This window comes from Calliphora vicina, chromosome 4 (genome assembly GCF_958450345.1).
Source record: "Calliphora vicina chromosome 4, idCalVici1.1, whole genome shotgun sequence".
Taxonomy (NCBI): domain Eukaryota; kingdom Metazoa; phylum Arthropoda; class Insecta; order Diptera; family Calliphoridae; genus Calliphora; species Calliphora vicina.
In genome coordinates, this window is record NC_088783.1 from 26886494 (window position 1) to 26910452 (window position 23959).

A 23959-nucleotide genomic window follows, 5' to 3' on the forward strand; every position below is an offset into this window, starting at 1 on the left:
ATTTGTAAGCGAACGTGATAATGACTTATTTAACTCCCTATTTGTAAGCGAAGGTGGTAAGTAATTGCCTCCAATGACATCACCGTGTTAAAATAAATAATGCATAAGTGGTGAAGGGTAGTTATTAGGGTATACATTAGACTAATGATCGTTCGATTAATCGAACAATTTCTTACAAATAATTATTCGAACAATTTAAAAATTACCATTTTCGAATAACGAATAATTCGAACATTTTTATGTAGAATAATCGAATAAAACGAATAAATTTAAAATTTTACATAATTTCAAATAAGTAATAATGACTCCCAAAAATTGTATTGATTCTGAAATTCGACAAATAACTAAAGACAAAAGGACTTTCGATCACTGTAGATGAGTGTTCCGGTAGCTTCTTCTATAAATATATAAATATTACTGCAAGAAGTTACAATTCTAAAAACAAATCTTTCAAAATTTTTAACTTAGGACTTGAACCAATGAAAATAAAAGGTACGGAATAAAATATTTGTTATTTAGCTGGCGAAATATTAGAAGAATCGCAATTAATAATCAAAATATTAAATTATATTAAAGTGTAGTTGAATGTGATTTTGAAACGGTCGTCAAAAGTGATATTGATGATGAAATTTATTATGATTACATTGAAATAGATGATGGCCATGATCTTAAAATATATGTATGTATATAAATGATGTTATTAACCGCGTACGTAAGCAAAATATTTAATAAATCGAATGATAAATACAAATATTGCAAACTAACGTTTTGTTGCAAGAAAAGCATGGAGTTCGTCTTATACATGACTTTGAACATCGTTGAACATCTTTGTCTAACATGGTAATAAACTTTTTGCGTATGCGTCAATCATGCTCTGCCTGACTTCAAATTAGCCATTTTTACTAACAATGATATCAAACTTTGGACAGATTCCCTTTATTGTGTAATTCCCCAGACCACTTTATTAAGCAAAGATTCGGCAACGTTGATAGAGTTTGATGTATAATACAATTTATTATAAATAATTTAGATATAGTGAATAATTAATTTAATAAAGACTTGGTTACTCAATTTAAAACCCGAATTAATGAACGACATAAAAAAGTTCTTAATACGTTTATATTGTATTTGAATTCAGGATCATGTCTATAGCTCAAACTTTTTAAAGCATAGCTCCCAAATGCGAACTAAAGGATTTGCTAGTCAATTGTTTTGTAGATTGTTCGGGAGTTAATCTGATCAGAATATTTCTGTTGAATATTTGATAATGGACTTCGTTTTCGAATGTTTTTTAACATTATCAATACTTGAATTGTTAAATTTAACGTTATTTTTTAACAATAAAATATTAAAAAAACATACATCTAAACTTCATCTTTGCTTTTTTTAAAAAAATTAAGTTATTCGAATAATTCGATTAATTTTAAACGTGTGATCGAATTATTTGAAGAAGTTAAAATCTCTTATTCGAATTATTCGTTTTATTCGATCAAGAGAAAAATCGAATAATTCGAATACCCTAGTACTTATATTAGCTTTTTAACTCATTACTTTTCAATATAAGTTTTTGCTGGGTTTATAAACAAGAAAAAATATTTAACAACATAATAAAACAAATATTACAAATGATTCTTCATTTAATTTGGAAAAATTTCAAAAAATAAATTGAATGAACAAAATTGTAATCATTTAAAGGTTTAATGAATTTTCAAATGAACTTTTAATTATGAACTTGGTAGATTATTTTAGTCATTACCAAACTACTTCTTAGTAATGCAGTAATCGTTGAAAAGTGTTTTGTTTGTTCCTTACCGTTTCATTTCTGCAACTTTGAATCGCCATCTTACTTTTTTACTCAGTTTTCGCAAAAAAATCATTAATTTGCTTTTATCACATTTAATTTTCATTTTATTTCTAGATCTATTTGATTTTCGATGTTTAAAATACAAAATATGTACATTCATATAATATACCTTGGGTGTTCACAAACAAATAAACAAAAAGTGTTTTTACTACAAGATACACGATACAAATTTTTGTGAATTATGCAATTATTTTATTAATTTTTTATTATAACACTTCCAATTTAACGCACAAAATAGTTTAAGTATTTAACACAAACTAAATTTTCTAAATGAAAAACTTCTTTGCTAAATAAATAAAAATATTAAAGCAAACACAATAATAAGTAAAACCACTTTGCAAAATCACAAGTAAGAAAGTACAGTCGGGCAAGCCCGACCATATGATACCCTAAACCGAGTATATGATTATAAACTGTTTTCTTTTTATATGAAACTTATTTGTATTGAATCTTATTTGAATACTAACAATTTTTAAGATATTTATGCTCGATAAAGTGATTTTCGGAAGTGGGCCTTATATGGGGGCAATGACTAATTATGGACTGATAGTCGTAAAATTTTGTGGTATGATTTGCGTATATATGAAACATATTTCGATGCTATGGAAAAATGTGGACCGATCTGTACTTGTTCGAGTTCAGCTTATATAAATCTTATTTGTTTTGAATTTGGTTTGGATTTGTTTATAATTAAGATATTCATGAGAGCTTAACTATTTTCAGATAGGGTAATTGTATGGGGGCTAGGTGAAATAATGGACCGATATCCTTGATCCTGAGTAGATTAGTATACTTTAATGTGGGTGTTTGGACAATATTTTTGTACATTACAAAAAACAGCACTAACCCAATATACCCTTCCCACTATGGTGGTGTAGGGTTATTATTATACAAGTGATTTTTTAACTTTTTTTCATGTTCTGCTTTACTTTAGTAGATGTTAACAAGTAAGAGTGCTATATTCGGCTGTGCCGAATCTTATATACCCTTCACCAAATTATACTTCAAAATTTTAAATATTTTTAGGTAAACAAAATTTAATTTTTTTTAGTTGTTTTTTTTACATTTTTTGGAAAAAAATTTATTTAAATTTTTTTTTTTTTAAATTTAAATTTTTTTTTTTTTTAAATTTAAAATTTTTTTTTGGTTTTTTAAATTTTTTTTTTTTTGAAAAAAAAAATTCGGGTTAAAATTTTTTTTCCCGATTTTGACCCATTGTAGGTCCAACTTAATATGGTCTTATATACGTCGTTGCAAATTTCTTTGAAATATCTATCATTAGATATCCATATTGTCTATATTAATGTCTTAGTAATCCAGATATAGGTCAAAAATTGGTCAAAAATCGAGGTTGTCTTGGTTTTTTCCTCATATCTCAGCCATTTGTGGACCGATTTTGCTGATTTTAAATAGCAAAATTCTTGAAAGCATGTCTGACAGAATTATTGAAGATTTGGATCCCGAAGATATCTGGGGTCTTCAGAAAACTGATTTCAACAGACAGACGGACAGACAGACAGACAGACAGACAGACAGACAGACAGACAGACAGACAGACAGACAGACAGACAGACAGACAGACAGACAGACAGACAGACAGACAGACAGACAGACAGACAGACAGACAGACAGACAGACAGACAGACAGACAGACAGACGGACATGGCTTAATCGACTCCGCTATCTATAAGGATCCAGAATATATATACTTTATAGGGTCGGAAATGAAAAATGTAGAAATTACAAACGGAATGACAAACTTATATATACCCTTCTCACGAAGCTGAAGGGTATAATTATTATTTATGCATTCCATTGTTTTTCTGTTGGCATTTCTTTATTAAGAATATGAACACAACAATAATAGCAATGCAATACGATACGATATTAAAATGCTGCTATATTTAAACATTACTAAGCACATTTGCAAGCTCTCTTTACACATTTATTAAATTATTTTCATTACACATTTATTTAATATTATTTTAGTACAATTTTATTTTCATACGCGACCAGACGAGTTTAATTGTTTATGCTAAACTAATAAATGAGGAAAGTATGCAATTCAATTGCAGCTCTATTTATGTGGATAAGAGAGTAAGAGTGATCGTTTTATATAATAACACCAGTGTTGCCAGTCTTAGGGATTTGTCCCCAAATATGGGGATTTTCGTTTGTGACTGGCGATTTTGCTGGGGATATTTTGAAATATTTTGTGGATTTATTTTATGTAGAAAAGTAAGGGGCTGCAAATGATACCATAAGATTTGAAACGATTTGTTACGAGATGCAGTGCAAATTTTTCCGAAAAAAAACTTTCATTAATTCATAAAAATGTTAATCTGATTTGAATAAAACGGGTTTTCTAAGAACCAATTTAAGGTTATCCGACAACCCGATTTTTTATAAACTATATCTGTAATTTCATTGTTCTGAAGAAAATTTTGAAGAAAAACAATATTTGGGGATATTTGTACCCTTGAGTGGCCAGTTTGTCATTCTGTTTGTAATTTCTGCATTTTTCATTTGCGACACCACAAAGTATCGCTATAGATAGCGAAGTCGATATAGCCATGTCGGTCTGTCCGTCTGTATGTTGAAATCAACTTTCTGTAGCCCCCAAATAACATACATACACGATTCATACATCAATATCTCCGGAAATCGGCCCACAAATGGCTGAGATATAAGGAAAACAATTGGACAACATCGATTTTTGTCGTTATAATAAGTTTAACAAAAGTTATAACGATTTCCAAAACTATTTAGTTTCTATGAAAACCTAGTTAAACGTTAAGAAATGGTAACTTGTAACAACATTTTGATATTGAAATTTTTCTGAAAATGTTTATTCTTGTCCACTGTATCTGTAAAAAAAATGTAATGTGACTCGAAAAGTAACACACCAAATTGTTTAAAATATTTTAACCAACATTCAGGACCTCTTTAAACTTAATAATGACATTTCTTACCTCCCTGTAACGCTGAACTTTTAGCTATTTTTTTTAAACACCCACTGTAACAAAACTTTTTTTTATTACATTTTAAATATAAAATTGTATATATACTGTTGTAGAGAGAGAAGTTTTTCATGCATCTTTTTTTATTTCGATACACAGCAGCGCGTGTTTGCTTGACTCTGGACGTTTTCTGCCATTTCATTATAAAATTTTTACTTTTTGTATTTTGTTTTCAAATTTATTTTCTCGCACATGATATGCTTTCCATATAGTAGAAGGAATATATTTGTGGTATTCACACGGTCTAATATTTGGTCATATTTTCATAATGTCCTAATATATTATGATAGTTTAATCAAATTTTTGTTGTGTTTCTAACAAAAAAAATCTAAACTAATAAGATTATTTGAACTATGTTTATTGTTTTGTCATAAAATAATACTTTTTTGTGTTTAAAACACAACAACAACTATTATAATATATTAGCACATTATGGCAATATGACTAATAGGATACCGTGTGAAAACCCCAATTCTGTGGTTTGGTGTTGATAGAAATATTGGTGGCGTTGACTGGTGGCAGAGGGATCTACATGCCCTACAAATATACTTTGATGTTTCTTATTTCTTTTTTCCATTTTTGTGGTGGTTACTCAGTTGCTTCCTTTTACCGTTACACTTCGTCGTTTTTTTAATGGTTTAACGTAAAATTTCAATTGCTTACGGAATCAATGGGTTGTTGTTTGGTAGTTTTCTTTGTCATTTTGGCAAAACGAAGGAAGCTGTGCTGTTTTTTGTTAAAAACATTTTACATTGATAAATTGTTTATTTTCTTTTTTTTTTGGTGGGAAAAAAATAAAGGCGAATTTTAAATGTGTTATTACTGGCGACGTGGTTGCTATTTTTTGTTGTATGTTAATGTCTGTCTGTCTATTGTCGTCCATAGTCCATATACAATTTTACTTATTTGTCTGAATACGTTTTGTTATGCAGATAATAAACTTTATTATGCTTATGTTTTGTATCCATATATACCAGAATGTGGTGCAAAGTATTTAAACCTAATGGATCCTGTGGCACAAAATTTAAATTAATCAATCTTCTATATCAATGTTGAAATTTAAAAATATTTATATACAAATTACACTGTCCAAAAAAGTAAGACTTTTTTATTTGGAACAGAATAGGGATCCTATATTTCTGAAAGGGCAGCTAATCTGAGATTTGTGTTTTACAGTGTTTTAATTTTTTGATAGTAAGAAGCATTACACTAAATGAAAAAATATTGTGAGTTAATATCTGAGAGAATTCTTATTGTCAAAGTTATATTGTGGAATTTTATGGGGATAATTTTTGTGGAAGATCTTAACCCTCTAGCTCCTCTCTTTAGGGGTCAATTTGATCATTTTTTTTTTCGAGAAAATCAAAAAAAGCCCTTTAAAAAAGGACATTTAATGTTTACCGAAAAATTTCATTGGGAGTAACCAACGATATCAAATCAAAAAAACGAAAAAAAAATCGAGCAAAAAAATAAATAAATAAACCTAAATATCTCTTAAACTAAAAGATATAACTTACATATTTATGTATGTTGATCTCCAGAACTATTTATACTTTAAATTTGAGCTGATTAGGATCATAAATGGATTTTTGGCGATTTTTTACAAAAATGTCAGACCCAAGATGGCGTTTAATTTTGAGTTAAAAATTTTATTTAAAACGTTGGTATCTTTAGTAACCTGATCTGATATTTTCCGACAAACATTTTCGTAGAATATTTTAATCCTTAAATCTCCCTTTTTGAAAGGACTTTTTTTGATTTTCTCGATTTACCTATAAACACATAATAATAATAATAAAACATACCCTTCATTTGAATTTCAACTGACTTATTTATTTATTAATTAATTTTCAAAGAACTGAAGACCTTTTTCAATTTAATGTTGTCAGCATGTAAAAAATTACAGCAAAAAACTGTTGGTGGCAGCATTAAGTAAGATTTTAATAAAAAATCCATTAAAAGGCCATGATTGCAGAGGGCATTTAGTGATGCTCTCGGTTTTATTTTCCGTTTTTTCGGTTATTTAACAAATAAATTAAAAGATTTTAATCAAGTCAATAATTTAAAATTTAAATTCAATTCTCTGTTAGTAAAATTATATATGTATCTCTTAAATAAATACATACTCAATTTAATATATATTTAAGCTGAAAGTATTATTGATTTTCAGTAACAATTTAGCGTATTTGTTTAACATTTAATTTGATTAAGCTGTTTTTTTCTTAGCAAATTCAAGGGAAATGTAATTTTTTATTAGTTGCTTTCTAGTTTCTTAGGAAAATGTTTGGATAATAGAGTGTTTTTTTTTTTTTTATTTAAAGCTAATTTTTTCAGCGAATTTGTGTTCATTATCATGTATCTTAACACATAAAAACCATTAAGCATATGCCTTCAATAAAAATAAATTCAATTTGTTTTATTTCTATGTTATTAACTATTGTTTTCTTTTATTGCTAATAAGAAAAGAAAAAAAACAGAGACGTGTTTCAAATAGGAAAATAATTTCACAATTATTTATAAATCATACGCAGTGATGTACAAATTTTTGCAAGTATGTAGTTATAACATGTTATATCATGCCAGATCTTGAATTATTTGCATAATAATATTCACATTTTTGAAGTCTGTGTAACTTCAAAGCACTTTCACAAAAACCCCTTAGAAACCATGATTTGCTTGATAAAATCATAGATTAATTTATAAACAAAATAACAATAATGTGCTGAAAATAAACAGCTCCTATTTCAACGGACGCTGGTGTTAAATAAATCAAACTTAAGTGTCTATAAAAAGACATGGTCATGTTGTTATGACACTTTCTTTATTTGCCATTTGTTTCATTTTTTTATAGGCGCACAATATTAAATGTAAAGAAAATTTCATAGAAAACCATAAATTAAACAAAAATAATAATAAAAAAAAAACGTTTTTTTTTTACAAATTTTGTGCTTAAACCCCAATATAAACATGAAAATATATTCCGCAACATTGCCCGTGTGTGTGTTGTACGTGGAAGAGTGTGTTAATGTACCAGGAAATTCTTTGCAACAAATCAAATTTAATTTTTGTTTTCATCCATCCTTTAATAGTAAATTTTCTTTACTTTACTTTTCTTTTCACATTCTAATATTGTACAATAAATATTTTATTTTTATAAACACATTAAAAGTCTTTGAGACTTCTCTGCTGTATGACTTCATGGCTGGCAAGGATGTTAAGCAGAATTCTTGGTGAAAAAGGATACCAAAGAAACCCTCAATAGCCCACATCCTAAAAATATTTAACAAATATTTCAAATTGATAATAACATTTTATTTATCATGATGATGTTGCTGATAATGTTGATGCTCTAAAAGTACATTTTTGCTAAACATTTGCTCGTATATTGTATGTATTTCTCAAAATAATTGTTATCGTTTAAGTTTTTAATGACATTTTCTTCTACAGAAAAACATACACATTCATACATATATTCTATCACACTGGTAAATATTTGTATTGGGACAGTCAATCAATACTGATATCAATGACAGTTATATAAAAAAAACTTATTTGAGATTTATATTACTATAGTTTTTAAACAAATACGGAAAATTACTATAGTTTTTATTGTGTTACAAAAGTGTGTACACAAAATAATTTTGTAGTAATTATGGCATCAAAATATTCTTCAAACTAAAAAAAATTGTTATAAATCTGTATCCACAAAACTATTGGCCCGATTGCAAAATAATATAAGAATTATAGAGATGTTTTGTTAAAAAGAAGGAGTGGCATGTTGAGGCCCGCGCTGCACAATGGTTGAAGAGTTGCCGAAATTCATTTTTTTCGTGTTGGCGGATTTGCATAATTTTTTGGTAATTTGTTGTCAGATATCAGAATATTATGATTCCGTAATATTAGGCTGATATATTTATTATTTGTTTGGACAGACACGATCGGAGTTCATATATGTTCGCTTGTTTAAAATGGCATGCAAATTTACTATATATTCAATCTTTTGGTACAATCACAGTAAACTTACCATTTGACTTTGTTGTATATTTTCGTAAATGACAATTGCCATAGATGAGACGTGCATTAAAAAAAGTTGGAAAAAGTGCCATATAAAAAATTTCGTAGAACAAAATATAAACAATATCAAAATTTCAATGTTCATCAATTTCAGTGGACTGCATCTTTTTAGCGCTGTGGAGCGTTGTTTAACGAAAGATGTCAAATTACAGCTTGAAGTCTCAGCTAAAAGTTAAAAAAAAATTCAGCTGCTCCTACCTGCTCCTTTCCAAAAAAAAAAACAGTAAAAACTATAAAGTGATATAGTGATAAAGTAACAAAACATAAATTTTCGTTCATGCATGTTGTTGTTGCCATAATTCTTTAGTTGTAGGAAGGAGAAATTTATGTCCTTTCCTGGTTGTTTTGTTATTTTATTATTTTTTATACTTAAATTATTAAGTAAACCCAAGTCGATCAACGTCAAAGCTTGGAAATACTTTTTATTTATTTCTTTGTTTAAAGGGACAAATCGGACTATAAAAGTCTTAATCTGTCCGCTTTAGTATTATTTAATTTGCTTTTTAATTTGGTCAACATTACCAGTGGACAGTTCATACGCGAACGAATTTTATTTCAAAAAATATTTATAGCTAAGCTTCAAAATAAATCAATAAAATAATACAGGATTAACGGTATTTTAAGAAGTAAATGAGAGTTGAGTAATAACATGAGTTATTACGAAAGTAAAGGAATGAAAATTGAGTTGATGCATTAAAAATCAAGGGAGTTATGAAACTTTTTCAATACAAGTTGTATGGGAAGTGGGCGTAAAAGTGGGCGGATATTTTTAAAATTTCACAAAAATGATTCTGAGTGTTTAAAAAAGCTATGTGCCAAAAATCAATGCCGTAGGTCAAAATTTAATTTTCACTTTGTATGGGAGGTTGGCGTAAACGTGGGCCCAAAAAGTTTGATTTTTCAACATTTTCTTGATTCAAACAAAAAATGCCTATGTGCCAAGTTTCATTGTCCTTGGACAACTTCTTCTATTTTTAGCCGCTCGTTGTATGAACTTCAACCAATGTGCGCTGGGGCCCCCTTTCTCTCCACTAATGTAAATTACACTTAGGAAGATTGAATGCACACTGGTGTAGACAAAAAATATAGGGAAATAAATCTGTAACTTCTAAAACCTTACATACGCAAGGAAGAAGTGTTTACGAGTTAAAGTTTTGAGCTTGGATCTCATGGGTTCAGCAGGGGGATGCCAGGGGTCCCCAAAGCAAGACACCTCGGGTATGTTACATTTTTAAAACGATACTATTTCTTAGTCTGTGTTCCGGTTTTAAAATAACATATATAGAATCTCCTCGTCGTATCAATTATCTTTTACAACATAGGAGATATTCGCATTTAAAAATTAAATTTTCAACATTTTTACTCACCATACTCCAGTTTTTTGATAATAGCGGGTCCATATATTTCTCGATTTTCTTCATTTTGATTTTACTAAAATTACTAATGATTCTGTATTTTAAACAGAAAAAGAATTATTTAAAAATCATGACCGATTTCAAAATTATATGCAAAAAATTACTTTTTTTCTTTTTAAGTTATCTAAAAAAATTTCTAAGAAGATGTATAAGGCATTTATATTTTCTGAAAAGCTAACATTACATAAAATATTCTGAATGAAGAAAACTTTGAAAATTTTTCATTCCGAGGGGACCAGGTCCATCTCAATAACGCCTATTTTTTTTATGTAAAATTCAATTTTAGGGCAAAAATTTTCAAATCGCATAGTTGATATCAATATATATTAACCCACTTTAGATGGCAACATATGTTCTTAATTATTTTTTAAAGGGTTCCGATAACCCCGCCCCGACAAAATCCTTTGTTTTAGGATTTTTCAATTTTTTTTTGGGAAATGCGGGATTCCTGATTATAAATTTAAAAATTTGTTTTTATTTTTTAATTTTCAATAGAAGAATCTTTATAACTGTAAAACTTTATTAAATAAAAATTAAAAAATAAATTTGAACAATTTTTATCTTTGCAAAAACTCAATAAAAAAATTAGTTTGTATTATTTTTCCAAAAAAATCAAGAAAAAAAATTTTTTTTTTCACTTAAAAAACTTAATAAATATTTTTTTTTCCAAAAATATTTTTTTCAAAGAAAAAAATTATTTTATTTTTAAAAAAATGTTTTTATCAAAAAAATATTTTCAATCATTGTTTTAAATATACTTTCTGGAAGGGTATATATAGGATTTTTACAATAAATATAATATAGGTCTTTTAGTTGTTGACTTTGGAGTGGAAAGAATGATTAAAAATTACTTTGAAAGTTTTACCCAAATATAATTTAGAGCCTGAGTTTATTAAACGAAGCTTCTAGAATCTTTAAACATGAATTTACTCCTAAAATTTTATTTATAAATACTGTATAAGCCATTATTAGCATCAAATAAAAACAAATCATTTCCTGTACATACTTTACAATTGCATTTTTTTTTAAGTTCGCATTTCTGTATCTGAGTTTTCATGATGATATTTGGTCTGTATAAATAAATTGTCAATATTGTTTTAACTTCTATTTATTACCAAATTGCAAACAAATATTTATTCAATATTTATTTTTTACTAAATGTATATACACAAACATAGAATTTATATAGATTGTTTTTATGTAGAATATAGTGATATGTGTGTAATTACGATAATAAATAAAATAGTTTTTAAACTAAAATAATGCAAAACGTCATAACTAGAAAATTAAATTTTTTATAATTATTGAAAATTAAATTCAATGTATTTACTTATCTTTATTTTAAGAATTAAGGATTTTAAATCCAAATATTTTATTTACTTTAAACATATTTAAAGAATTATAAAATTATTGTAGAGGTCATGCAAGTATGATGTCAATTATGTCATTTGACAAAGAAATATAACAATTTTTACAAAAAAAAAAAAATAAAGAATAAAAATACTTTGTAAACATACTGTACATTAGTGTATAAGCGTATAAGTATTTGTATAAATTTATATTCTTCAACAAATATTTACAATATTTTTTCGGAAATTCTATTGATATGTGATATTAAAGCGAACGATATAATACAAACACTATCACATATGGGCATTTCCATATCATCGAACATGACATTTGTTCACCTATACAGTGTTATAGATTTTGCAAAAATAAGAGTAACTGAAAAAAAGTTTGCTCTTTTTGGTAGTATATTGAAATAAAATATACATACATTCAAATATATTGTACGTGACATAAAACGAAAGTGATTTTGATGTATATGTAAAAATATGTGTTTCTTTCTTTTAAATTCTTACACTCAACTACATATTTTTCCCTTACAATCCGTCATATTTAAATAAAAACAATCTTTGGCTGATTTTGTAATAAATAAAATTTAATATTATTCGTGACATACCGTACGCGATAGATTTTTCTCTTATAATAATGCAATATATCTATATTCTGTAAATATATGTATACAAAAAGAAGTAAAAAAGTATAGTCGGTCAAGCCCGACCATATGATATGCTACACCGAGAAGAGCAGTTTTCTTTTAAAATTAGGTGGCATGTATTCTATATATATGAAGCTTATTTGTGTTGAATTTTATTTGAATACCAACATTTTTAAGAAATCTATACTCGTAAAAATGATTTTCGGAAGTGGGTCTTATTTAGGAGCTATGACTAATTATGGAGTGATCGTTACAAAATTTGTTGTACTGACTTTTGTATACATACAACTTATTTGTGTTAAATTTTATTGGAATACCAACATTTTTAAGAGATTTATGCTGTTTAAAGTGATTTTCGAAAGTGGGCCTTATATGAGAACTGTGACTAATTATGGACCAATCATCACAAAATTTGGAGGTGCGTGTTAGGCTTATATAAAACTTATTTGTGCTGAATTTGGTTTGGATATCAATATAAATAAGATATTTAAGAGAGCTTAATTATTTTCAGATAGGGCAATCGGTGGCATGAAATAACCCCTCACGAAATAACAGCCGAAAAAGAAAATGAAATAACCCCCCAAAATGTGGGTCCTTATTTCATATGCAATAAAACCCCAATTTTGAAAATGAAATAAAACCCCAACGAAATGATATAAGCCCCAAACAAAAATGAAATAACTCCCCATTATTGGGGTCTTATTTCATATGAAATAGAACCCCAATTTTTAAAATGAAATAAATCCCCAAACACAATGAATGTGATCAAAAACAATTGGGGATTTCAAACGGTCTGCTATTGGGTCATATTGTCATAATATCCGATAGTTCAAACACATTTTTGTTGTTTTTCAAACAAAAAAGTTTTGAACTAATAAAACTTTTTGAACTATTTTGATTGTTTTATCATAAAATAACACTTTTTTGTTTAAAGCACAACAACAATTTGTTTAAACTATCATAATATATTAGGACATTATGACAATATAACTTAATAGCAGACCGTTTGAATCCCCCAAATGTTTGTATTTACTTTTGACAAAATAAAATAAAAATGTTTGTTACTACTCGTATACTTAGTTTACCGTAAACAACATGGACAGTTGCAATTTTGGAAGGCATTTGAAATAGCATCTGGCATTAGCTTCATATCGTATTAACTGCATGATTTGAGATGTTTGCACGGAATAAAAACAATGCTTGTAGCTTTCTAATTTTGTGTTGAAATCTCTTTTAGAGTTTTGGATGAAATAAAAACTGTATTTTAATACGAAATATATTTGGGTTTAATGAGATTTGTTATAATATTGAATTGTAAATATATTTTGAATTAGTGTAAAATTTTGTAACCAAGCGCCGCAGGCGAAAATAAATAAAAAATCGCGCGATTACAAAACATTACAGTAATTCACAAAACAATATTTCAACTAAACTGGTTTTAAATTAAACTTTGTAGCTCTTATTAAAAAAGTTAAAGCAGACTAAATATACAAATTTCCTATGAAAAAGTAGACCTTTTTTAAAGTTAAAATCTTTTTAATTTTTATTTATTTAAATATGAGGAAATAAAATTGCTTTCTCGGAAAGTATTTTCAAACTCCATTGGAAATTTAGAGAAAAAGAGAACAATATTTTTTAACTTACTAACAACAACATAAGATTCACAAATTTTACGGAAAGAAGATCTTATTAAGCTCATTGCATCGCCTTATAATATTACTGTAAGATCTTCGCATTTGTCCTTAATTATATTCAGAGCCTTTAAATCCTTATACAATTCTGTTTCGTTCTTGTGGTAGTGTTCAACATAATTCTTGGTAAGTAAGCAGTTACCATCTGTTGGCATACTTACTCTTTCCTTGCAAGTTTTATTCCTGTACTCTTATTTACTTGTACTATTGTATACCGACTTTTTGACATTCTGAATCCAAAAAAGTCATTCTGAACCCAGTTTCAATTTCAAAATTAATTTTTATTCTTAAGAACTTTCTTTACACTGATATCACATTTTTTTTGTGAATGGTAAATACAAGTTGTTAATATATCGGAACATAATTTACGAATTAATTTACGTTTTCTTTATAAATTAAAAAAATTAAATTATCCCCCAAAATTTATATTGGGGACTTATTTCATAATGATTTTTTGGGGTATTATTTCATATCCGTACAAAACGTGCCTTTTTTTCATTATTTTTTAACAAATCATTCTTTTTCGATATTAAAATGGTTTTATATCTAACATCCCTTACATTTAATGTGGTGACTTATGGCAGTTAGTTGTATCTATTGATAAGTGAGAAACGTGTTGCCATTTTCAGGTTCATGCAGTCTTTTAAGGGGGCAAAATAAATAAAATTCAATTTCCCAAAAATTAGAAATGTGCAAAGAAGTACCTTTTGTTCTGCGGCTCCTCATTGACATCAAAAAAATACTTAAAAATTCACACATACACATGTTGTTTTAGTTTTCACATAGTGTTTTTACTAATACTTTCTCACCACTTAAGTTTTTGACAATTGAGTTAGGTCTTTTATAAGAGAGTTTCCTATCTATGTGTATTGATCTATTTCTAAAACATTCACATAGAAACATTTTAGAGTTTTTTCATATTCAACACATCTTGAAAAAAGATTCAAGAATTTTTATTTTTTCAGTCGTGGTTGACATATTCATGGAATTGCCCATATGTTAGTTTTTAATGTTTGTCCATTGGCGTTTAAAATAAAATGCTTAAAAATGTTATACAAATTTTTAAAACTAATTTGAATTAAAATATTATTATTAAACGCAAAGCTATTTTGTGAAAAGAACTTGTTCTAAAATTAGCAGGCAGCAGAGCCAGACCAGCTTCTTCAAATGTAATTTTGGTTTAATATTTAAAGCAGTTTCTCTTTTAAATTAAAAAAAGCCACCAAAGTTATTGGACTAGTAACTAAGTGGTATATAAATGATTAATTATAAAAATAAACTTTACAGGTTTCATAACTTCGGAGATTTCACTGGTAACAAAACGTTTTCCTTTTTAGTTATTCTATTTTTAAAACAAACTTAAACTATGCAAATTTTGCTTAGGGGTATGCGAACTTTATTTAATTTAATGAAATTAAGATTAGTATGGACAATGTAATGCAAAAAATATGTGCCTATTTCCCTTTGAACTAAATATAACACAATTTCCTTTATACAAATTTCATTTGTCTTTAAGTAATACAAATTTCTTACGCCTCTAAATACTAATACATGCCGCTGTTGCTTGGTTTTACCCTTACCAATTTCGCTTAAATGTTTTTTTGTTTTTTAATGGTTTTAATTAGAAGCAATTGAAATTTTCAGATACGCAAAATAAATGTTATAAAAATAAATCATTCAATTCTGCGAAAACGACCATAATCTGCGTTTAAAGTACCATTTTTATGGAACATTTTAAATCACAACCAACAATTGCCAACAATGAAATTCATTCAACAGAGTGTACTAAAGTAAAATTACATACACATTAGGCTGGCGCTTATATAACAATTTTGTTCCCCGTCATCAAAATGTTCCAGGCATAGAGAAAATATACATAGAGCGGAAACTAGAAAAAAACTCAAACATATTTGTTTTCACATATTTTTTTTTACTATAATACATTCTCACAACTTAGGTTTTTGACAACTGAGTTAGGTCCTTGACAGGACAGTTTCCGCTCTCCTTTATATATTCTCTATGGTCCCAATTATGAAATTATATGATTGTATCAAGTTATAATGTCAGAAAATGTTTAAATTTTAAACATTATAAAGCTAAAACCATAGAGAACATAGAGCGGAAACTCGATAAAACTCAAACAAAACAATTACTCAAAAAAGTTACACATACGAGTGTTGTTTTTGTTTTCACATAGTTTTTTTTACTAATACATTCTCACCACTTAGGTTTTTGACAACTGAGTTAGGTCTTTGACTGGAGAGTTTCCGCTCTATGTGTTTTCTCTATGGCTAAAACTATTTTAATTTGAATTCTTTTTTTCCTCAAAACTTTTTGCGATTTTGCTCAAGCTTCAGCAGTGGGTTTATACCCTGGGAGCTTCAAAAAATGCAAAAGGTGCAAAATAGGGTCCACCCTAATACTCATATAGTCGAGTATACTGTTGGGGTGATCATGGCAGACTCTATGGAATTATTGTAATAATGAACATTTGTTTCGCAAGCGAATCACTGAAGATGAAGAAGATGATCCGAAATTTGTCACACAGTATAATTAATGAAGTTATTGGTCAATACAGCTACTATTTGGGTAAAAATCGGCCTCATTTATGTACAAAGAAAATTATATTGCTTACGATCCTGACATCCAAGTTGCTACAGTTGTCTAGATGCCCATAAGCACCACTATATTGGCTGTCTATTTGCTATCGAACCTTCGTTACTAAAGGTTATGTTAAGTAGGTTTAAAATATAACCTCACTAATCAGTTAAAAGTGCTACAAACTTACCAACCAACTTATATTATTCATTATTTTAATACCACTCGGCTGTAGGGTTTTGAAAACAATTTCGTAGCAAAAAAAAGGAATAAAAAAGAAATACTTGTGTGCCATAATAGCAAACGTTGCGGAAGTTAAAATGGCAAACAAAAATAGCGAAGGAAAAAAATAAAATCAAAAATTGTTAAATGTTTTTGTGTGTGGAGTAAGTATGAGTATTAAAAAATAATTTACCTTTTTCTTTTGTTGTTATTGTTGGTAATGGTTCTGATAAATAGACTAGCACGCAGCTATTGCTGTTTATGGTAAAAAATTGTTGTTAAAAAAAGGTTATATTAGACCTGACCTTAAAAAATTTCTATTGAAGTCATCTGTTAATATTCATTAGCAAGGCAAGGATTTTCATGCACTAAAAAAATAAAAATATGCGCTTATAATATGCACTATAAAGAGAGAAAATATGCACTAAAAATACAAAAATATGAAATAAAAACATGTTTTTTATTTGAAATATATTTATTAATACAAAAAAATATAAATTTCTGGTCACAGTTTCAATATATATGTACATTAGGGTGACAGCCGTAATATGCAAAAATATGCAACAACAAATCGATGCCATTTTGTTTCAAATTCTTCGATTCGGAAAGAGGAATTGTCAAAAGTAATTTTGAGTTACTGACTACAAACATGCATTTGCATAGAAATCCTTGCCTTGTTTATTAGTATCTGAAACTAATTTATGCAAAATTTTGAGCCTAGCATAACTTACGAATTTAGGTAGAACATTTTTGGATTCCAATCAACTTTTATTTGACCGTCATCTGACCCATAACAAAGCTTACGATGTTTTCCCTCGTGTGTTGTTTTCTACACAAATGATATGTCTATGTATTTTACAATATCAACATAATTTATTTGTTGTCAAACTCATGAATTACCACCATGTCGAATTTTGTATCAACAAAGCGTCATATGCTGAAAGTTTTGCTTTACTTCTTTAATTGAAAAACAAGTAAGAAAGTATGATCGGGCTTGACTGATACCATACTTTCTTACTTTCTTATTGTTCTCTCAGTGGAGAATCATATTTGGCAAATCAGCCTTGGTCTTTCTAAATTCGTCCTTGACCAAAGACCAAAGTTCTTATTTCTTATGTACAATGGAGCTCCCGTCATGGTTCTAAGAGTTTTGGATTGCGCACTCGGTATGAGATCTATACTGGTATTGCTTGCTGTTCCCCACACAGAGAAAATAGATTCGTGATAGCAACCGAATTTGTTGCCAATCGAATGATTCTAACTTAGTGACTGAATTTTACAGTTATGGCTACTAAATTTTAAAAGGGGTAACTAAAGTTTGGTTGTTTAACCGAAATTCTTCTTTGTTTTCGATTCTAACAACAGAAAGGCAGTTGATAAAGAAGAATTTCGGTTGAAGCAACCAAACTTTTGTTACCCCTTCCAAAATTTTGTAGCCACAACTGTAAAATTCGGTCAAGAAGATAGAATCATTCGATTGGCAACAAATCCGGTTGCTATCACGAATCAGTTTTCTCTGAGTATGTGCCGATGCCAAGTGAAGCCTTACTTGGCATCTAAATCAATATCAATGTATGTAAAGCAGAGGTTCGCAAAAATAAATCCTCTCACCAATACACTTACTCTCACCAACACATTCAATTCTTTATTTTATTCAGTGCACCTACAAACACACAAATACAAAAACTGAAAAAATAATGAAAAAGTCATACACCTGTGCTCATGCGTATTTCTAGTTGTCTCGTTGAGTGGACGACTACTAAAATGTAAGAGCATAAGAATACGTGTGATTTTATTTTCCACAATTGTGGTATTGGCTGCGCATTACTGATGTAAAGTGATCAGTCTGTGGGATGTTTACACAGTTTAGTGTCACTGGTGGACAACTTCCGCTCCTAAGTGAAAACGTTATGTGGTTGCATTTGATTTCATTTACTTTTATTCTCCAATATTTTTAACCACGTCTCCACGTGCCTGAGATAATTATCTAGGTTTCTATATGCTAAGTACATTTAAGTCCACATGAGAAGTTTTGAATTGCAGTGTCATGGAAATGGTTAATTCTTTTGACTCGGGAAAATCAGAGGTGTATAATAGGTACGGGGTTGATCCCAGAACATTTCCATAATCGCTGCATTTTATCTTAAACAAGTAATCCGATAGGTAAGATTCTAGTGTTTTATGTGTACTAGAAAGCAGTAGGCATTTAAATTTGTGTATTAGACTTTTATGCCAAACACCCGAGCAACATCTAGATATAGTGCCGAACACTCCTTTTATAGTTCGGTGCTAAAATGATTTTCTTTTGTATGAACCGAATCATTATTTGCGATGAAAAAGTAAACCATTACGAAAACTCAAAGCGTAAGATATGAAACCGTAAGAATCCATCATGACAACGATTGGCCACATGTTTCGATACCTCTTAAAAAGTATTTAGAATGAAGCGGTAGGGAATTTCTGCTTCTCCCGCTTTATAGTCCAGACCTTACCCCGCCCGACTATTATTTGTTTCGATCGAAGCAGAATGCTCTCACTGGAACAGAGTATCCGATATTGGCATTATTAGTTCTCAAAAGATGAGCAGTTCTTTGGCTCGGAATCCATATGTTGTCAGAGATGGGAAAAAGTCATAGCTAACTTTGAATAAATTTGTATGGTACAAATGTTTCAAAATAAAACCTAAAAATTTAAAAAAATTACGTTTGTTAGGTTCCTATAACGTCAAATTTTGATTTTGATTTTTTTTTCATATTTTTTTATATTTTCTTTTGTTTGACGTTACAAGAATTGTATAATTGAGAATTTATTTTCTACTGAGTGTACCTTATATTGTTGTATCATGGGTTTCTATAATTTTTTCAATTTTACAGTTTGGTTCCAAGTTTTACCTCCACTTGCACAACAAAGCTTAATTTTTTAAGGGCAGGTCTAGTTTACATATACATAACTTCTGTTTTTGGCTTAAAGTCATTGTTTGCTGAGTCTCTGGGTTTATGAAATTGAAACGGAAATACACACACATGTACTTGGAAAATATAAAGAAAAACAGGAAACTTATTGAAAATAAAATGTCATAAGAAATTTGTTAAAAACAATAGCATTCTACTTAAATATATTTATTTTCCTCTCGTTTTCCTCCTAACATTTTCGTTTGCTCTCTTTCTAGAAGTTGTTGTAAACAGAGACCTGCTAAATTAAAAATATGTTTCAATTGGCATGATTCCTTTAACAATACTACATACGACGGCAATCTGAAAAAGGCATTTCAAAATCTTAATAAACGAATATTTTTAAAACAAAAAACAAATTAGTTGTGAATATTACTACGGTTTCAAAAGATCTTTTCGAACCTCCTTCGTATATAAGTGTTAGTATATGTGTAAGAACATGTCTTTAAGAATGTACGTGTTTGGCTGGGTTATACTGTCATATATGTGTGCGAATTCGGGGTTTAGACAAATTTAATAATGGTTTATTTTTATCTTCTGAGCTTTTTTTCGTTAACTTAATTATACACTTCAAGTTTTTCCTTCATTTTAAAACTTGACACATGCAAATACTTGTCAAGTAAGTGTTGATTGTGTCGATAATTTGACAGTTTTTTTTTCATTCAAGTATTCCATGAATTAAGGAATATTTTTGGTAAATAGAAAAATGTTTTAAGGATTTTCTAGTATTAAGCGAACTTGTATCTTAAATTTCTATGGAAATTCTAAACAAATAATACAGGTACTTTAAATGGAAAGGAAAAGTTTAAGAAAATCCTATATAAATGCCGATATAAATACGGAAAAATATTTTTATAAGAGTTGTTGACATTTATAAGTGGAAAATATTTTTTATATTTGTTTATTTCAAGATAAACAAATACAGTTTATTTGTGTTAACCGCTATATAATGTTTCCACAAGAAAAAAATATAACTCTTCAGTTTGTTTGCTAAAGTTTTTGGGAAATTGAAATGGAATTTCCTATGTATTATTTATTTGTTTTTTCAGGAAGGTTGAACTTAAATTTTGAAGTATTCATGTGAATTACAAAAGTTTTTATTTAATAATGGCCCAAACTCAAAGATTAATAGCTTAACTATTTTATTACAATGAATATTTATTGATAAATATACAACATTAAAACCATAATTGGTACTTATTGAAGAAGTGGTAAAACAACATACAAATATTTAATAAATTGTATCAAATGAAAAAAATATTTTAAAGTTTTTTCAAACACTTTTCGTTTTGTTTTACAAAATCAGGATTTAAAATATTACCCTTAATGTCTGTACAAACTTCAACACTACACCTAGTGTAAAGACATGTTTTCGATATGGTTGCTGCAATTATACTATGTTTTTCCCAATAATAAATCTTTGTCAGTAACGACTTTATAATTAAATACATTTTATTTCAATATTAACTTTTTTCTACAGCAATGTTTTCGTTCATATATTATAACTATATTATTTTCGATATATGACTGCCAATATAATTGATTTTTAACGATGCACAGTGGGGCAGAATCAATTTTTTTTTGGAAATAAATCTGGAATTTCAACACGGCTGGTCCGCATGAATTAAAATTTGACGTGGGCGTAACCAAGGAGTATTCCAGTTTAAGTTATTTAAATGGGCCTTACAAATGCTTCTGGGCTGGCGCTATGGGGGCTCAAAGTAGGGTACCCTCGACATGTAAAATTTTTTTAACACGTGTAATTTTTTGTTTCCCATCCGATTTCGAAGATTTTTATATTTTTGGAAAGCGTTCGGCTAGTTCTTGAAAAATATGCTTACGTGTCTTATATTTTCCGAGTTATACTAATTTCAATATGTATTGAAATTTTAAAATTATGCCATACTTTGGTCCACTTTTTTTTAAATATAGGGCGTACTTTTAAACCGAATGGAGTTTTGATGGTTAGACAACTAAATTACCAATAATAACCATTTTTTATTAAAAAAAACTTTCTTTAAGAACATATATCAATTTTATATTTTTCTGTATGTCTGTTTTTCTGTTTTTTTCGAATATGTCGGCATCATGCCCTTCGGAAATTGGCCAATTTTTATCAAAATTTCAATTTTGGACCACATGTTCTAAAATCTCAAAGCTGGGATCATAAAACGGAAAGCAGCCTTGGAAACCTTGATGTGTTCCCTATTTATTTTTTTTCCCAGCCCCGAAAGAAATGTGGACTCTATGGGAAAAATTGTTAAAGAATACTATTTATTGGATTTTCGCTCCAATTTTTAGGAATTGCGGGATTCCCTTTGACAAGTGTTTTTACACTTTGTTATTTATAATGACAAATCTAAAAAACGTTCAAAATTTCATTGAGTTTTGTTAATAAATAACCCCCATATGCATAAACAGTTTATAAATTTATCAAAGGTTTATGAAACAGATTTTGTATGGAATTTTTGTTTTATAAACCTTTGATAAATTTATAAACTGTTTATGCATATGGGGGTAAAGATTTTATTACATTTAACATATTTATTGCTCAAAATTTTAATAGGCTTGCAAGTATTAGGAACAATTTGAACCACATTTATTCCGAACTATTTTTTTGTTTAGGTAAGTTAATTTTTGGTCTTACAAAAAAATGTCAAGTCAATATCTCAATTAGATTCAAAAATATTGCACTTTTTCATATAGTGTAAATTATGACTAAGTCTGAACCATTGACTCCTTGTTCTAAGTCAGAACCATTGACTTCTTGTTGTATAAAAAAGTATTAGGAAAATTTATAAAAATTTTTTAGTATGAAAAAGTGCAATATTTTTGAAGGTCATATTTTTGAATCTAATGCAACTTTTAGTGGAATTTCCAGCTGCCCGTCCGTCCCCCATTTTTAGCTAGATGTAAAATTTTTAAAAAAAGACATGATTCCAAAAATGTTTTGAATGCATTTTTGGGCAATTTATGACATATAACTGTGAAAAACCTTAAGGTATACATACCTTCTTTTACGGATTGTGAGCAATATTTTACAATGAATTTAAAAATAGTTGTTTCTTTTATAATTAACCATTATTCATTTTTGGGACCATTCTGGATAATTAGGAGATCGATTTCTCTTGTAAATTCCATTTACTGCAGAATTCTCTCATAGCGGTTACCCCCATTTATGTAATTTTTAAAGTTCCTTTTATAATTCACAAATAATCTTGTATTGCTAGCTATTCCGAATAACTAATTAGGATAATTGTTTTTTCCTGGTGGAAAATTGTGGCACACAATGACATGTAATGGCAGCTTTCTAGGTCAGACCAAAAGAAAACATTTTTTTGTGCAAAACCTTACAATTCATTAATAATACATAGCAATAAAAAAACATTTAACGATGGAAAATAAATCAAATATTACTATTCATACTTCAAAACGTTTCTTTGTACAAAATAATCATCTTTATTTTCAATTCTTATGACCATAATTTTATAAAAGTTTATAAGGAAATTATTGTGAAATTTTTGGAGATATTGATTTTTTCCATACAAATGTTTGTAAATGTTTATATTTTCATTAACAAGATATTAATTTAAGAATTGTGCTCTTATTCACCAAATTCACCTTTATAAACATAACAGTACTTAAAACGGTACTAAAAATGTCCCAAAAAGAATTGACTACGCTAACATTAGCAGAGACACAAAAGTACAAGGCATATTAAGTATATACACGAACCTTTATAACAGAAACATTTTGTATAACACTATATTTTTAAATTACAGCGTATTCAACAGCTGCTTTATTGGCCATTGTCTTTGCTATACCTTTTGGCATACGCATGTTGGTGCACAAGGACCGGGGCCAGTGGGAAGAATTTGGGCCAGCTTTCTATACAGCACATTTGGAACTATTTTTGGGAAATGGTTGTTTAGGTGAGTGAATACACTAAACTAAAATCATAAGAGTTGAAATACTAAATAATCATTCTTGTCGCACCAACAGGTGTAGGTGTAATGATGCTGTTAATACTAACCATAGAACGCTACGTGTCGGTGTGTCATCCTAGTTTTACACGGCCAGTAATGGGTCCTCCTGGGTAATATAGATTATAATGTGATGTTT

The 23959-nt window shown here is 28.5% G+C and overlaps 1 protein-coding gene across 1 annotated transcript in view; it reads left to right on the forward strand.

Moving 5' to 3' along the window:
- Positions 1-23959, forward strand: part of LOC135958008 (probable G-protein coupled receptor B0563.6) — a 40121-nt gene that overhangs the window by 12762 nt on the left and 3400 nt on the right. The window contains exons 3-4 of the mRNA XM_065508868.1: positions 23620-23769; positions 23840-23933. Of these exons, the coding sequence (XP_065364940.1) occupies positions 23620-23769; positions 23840-23933 (244 nt within the window). The remainder of the gene's footprint in view (positions 1-23619; positions 23770-23839; positions 23934-23959) is intronic.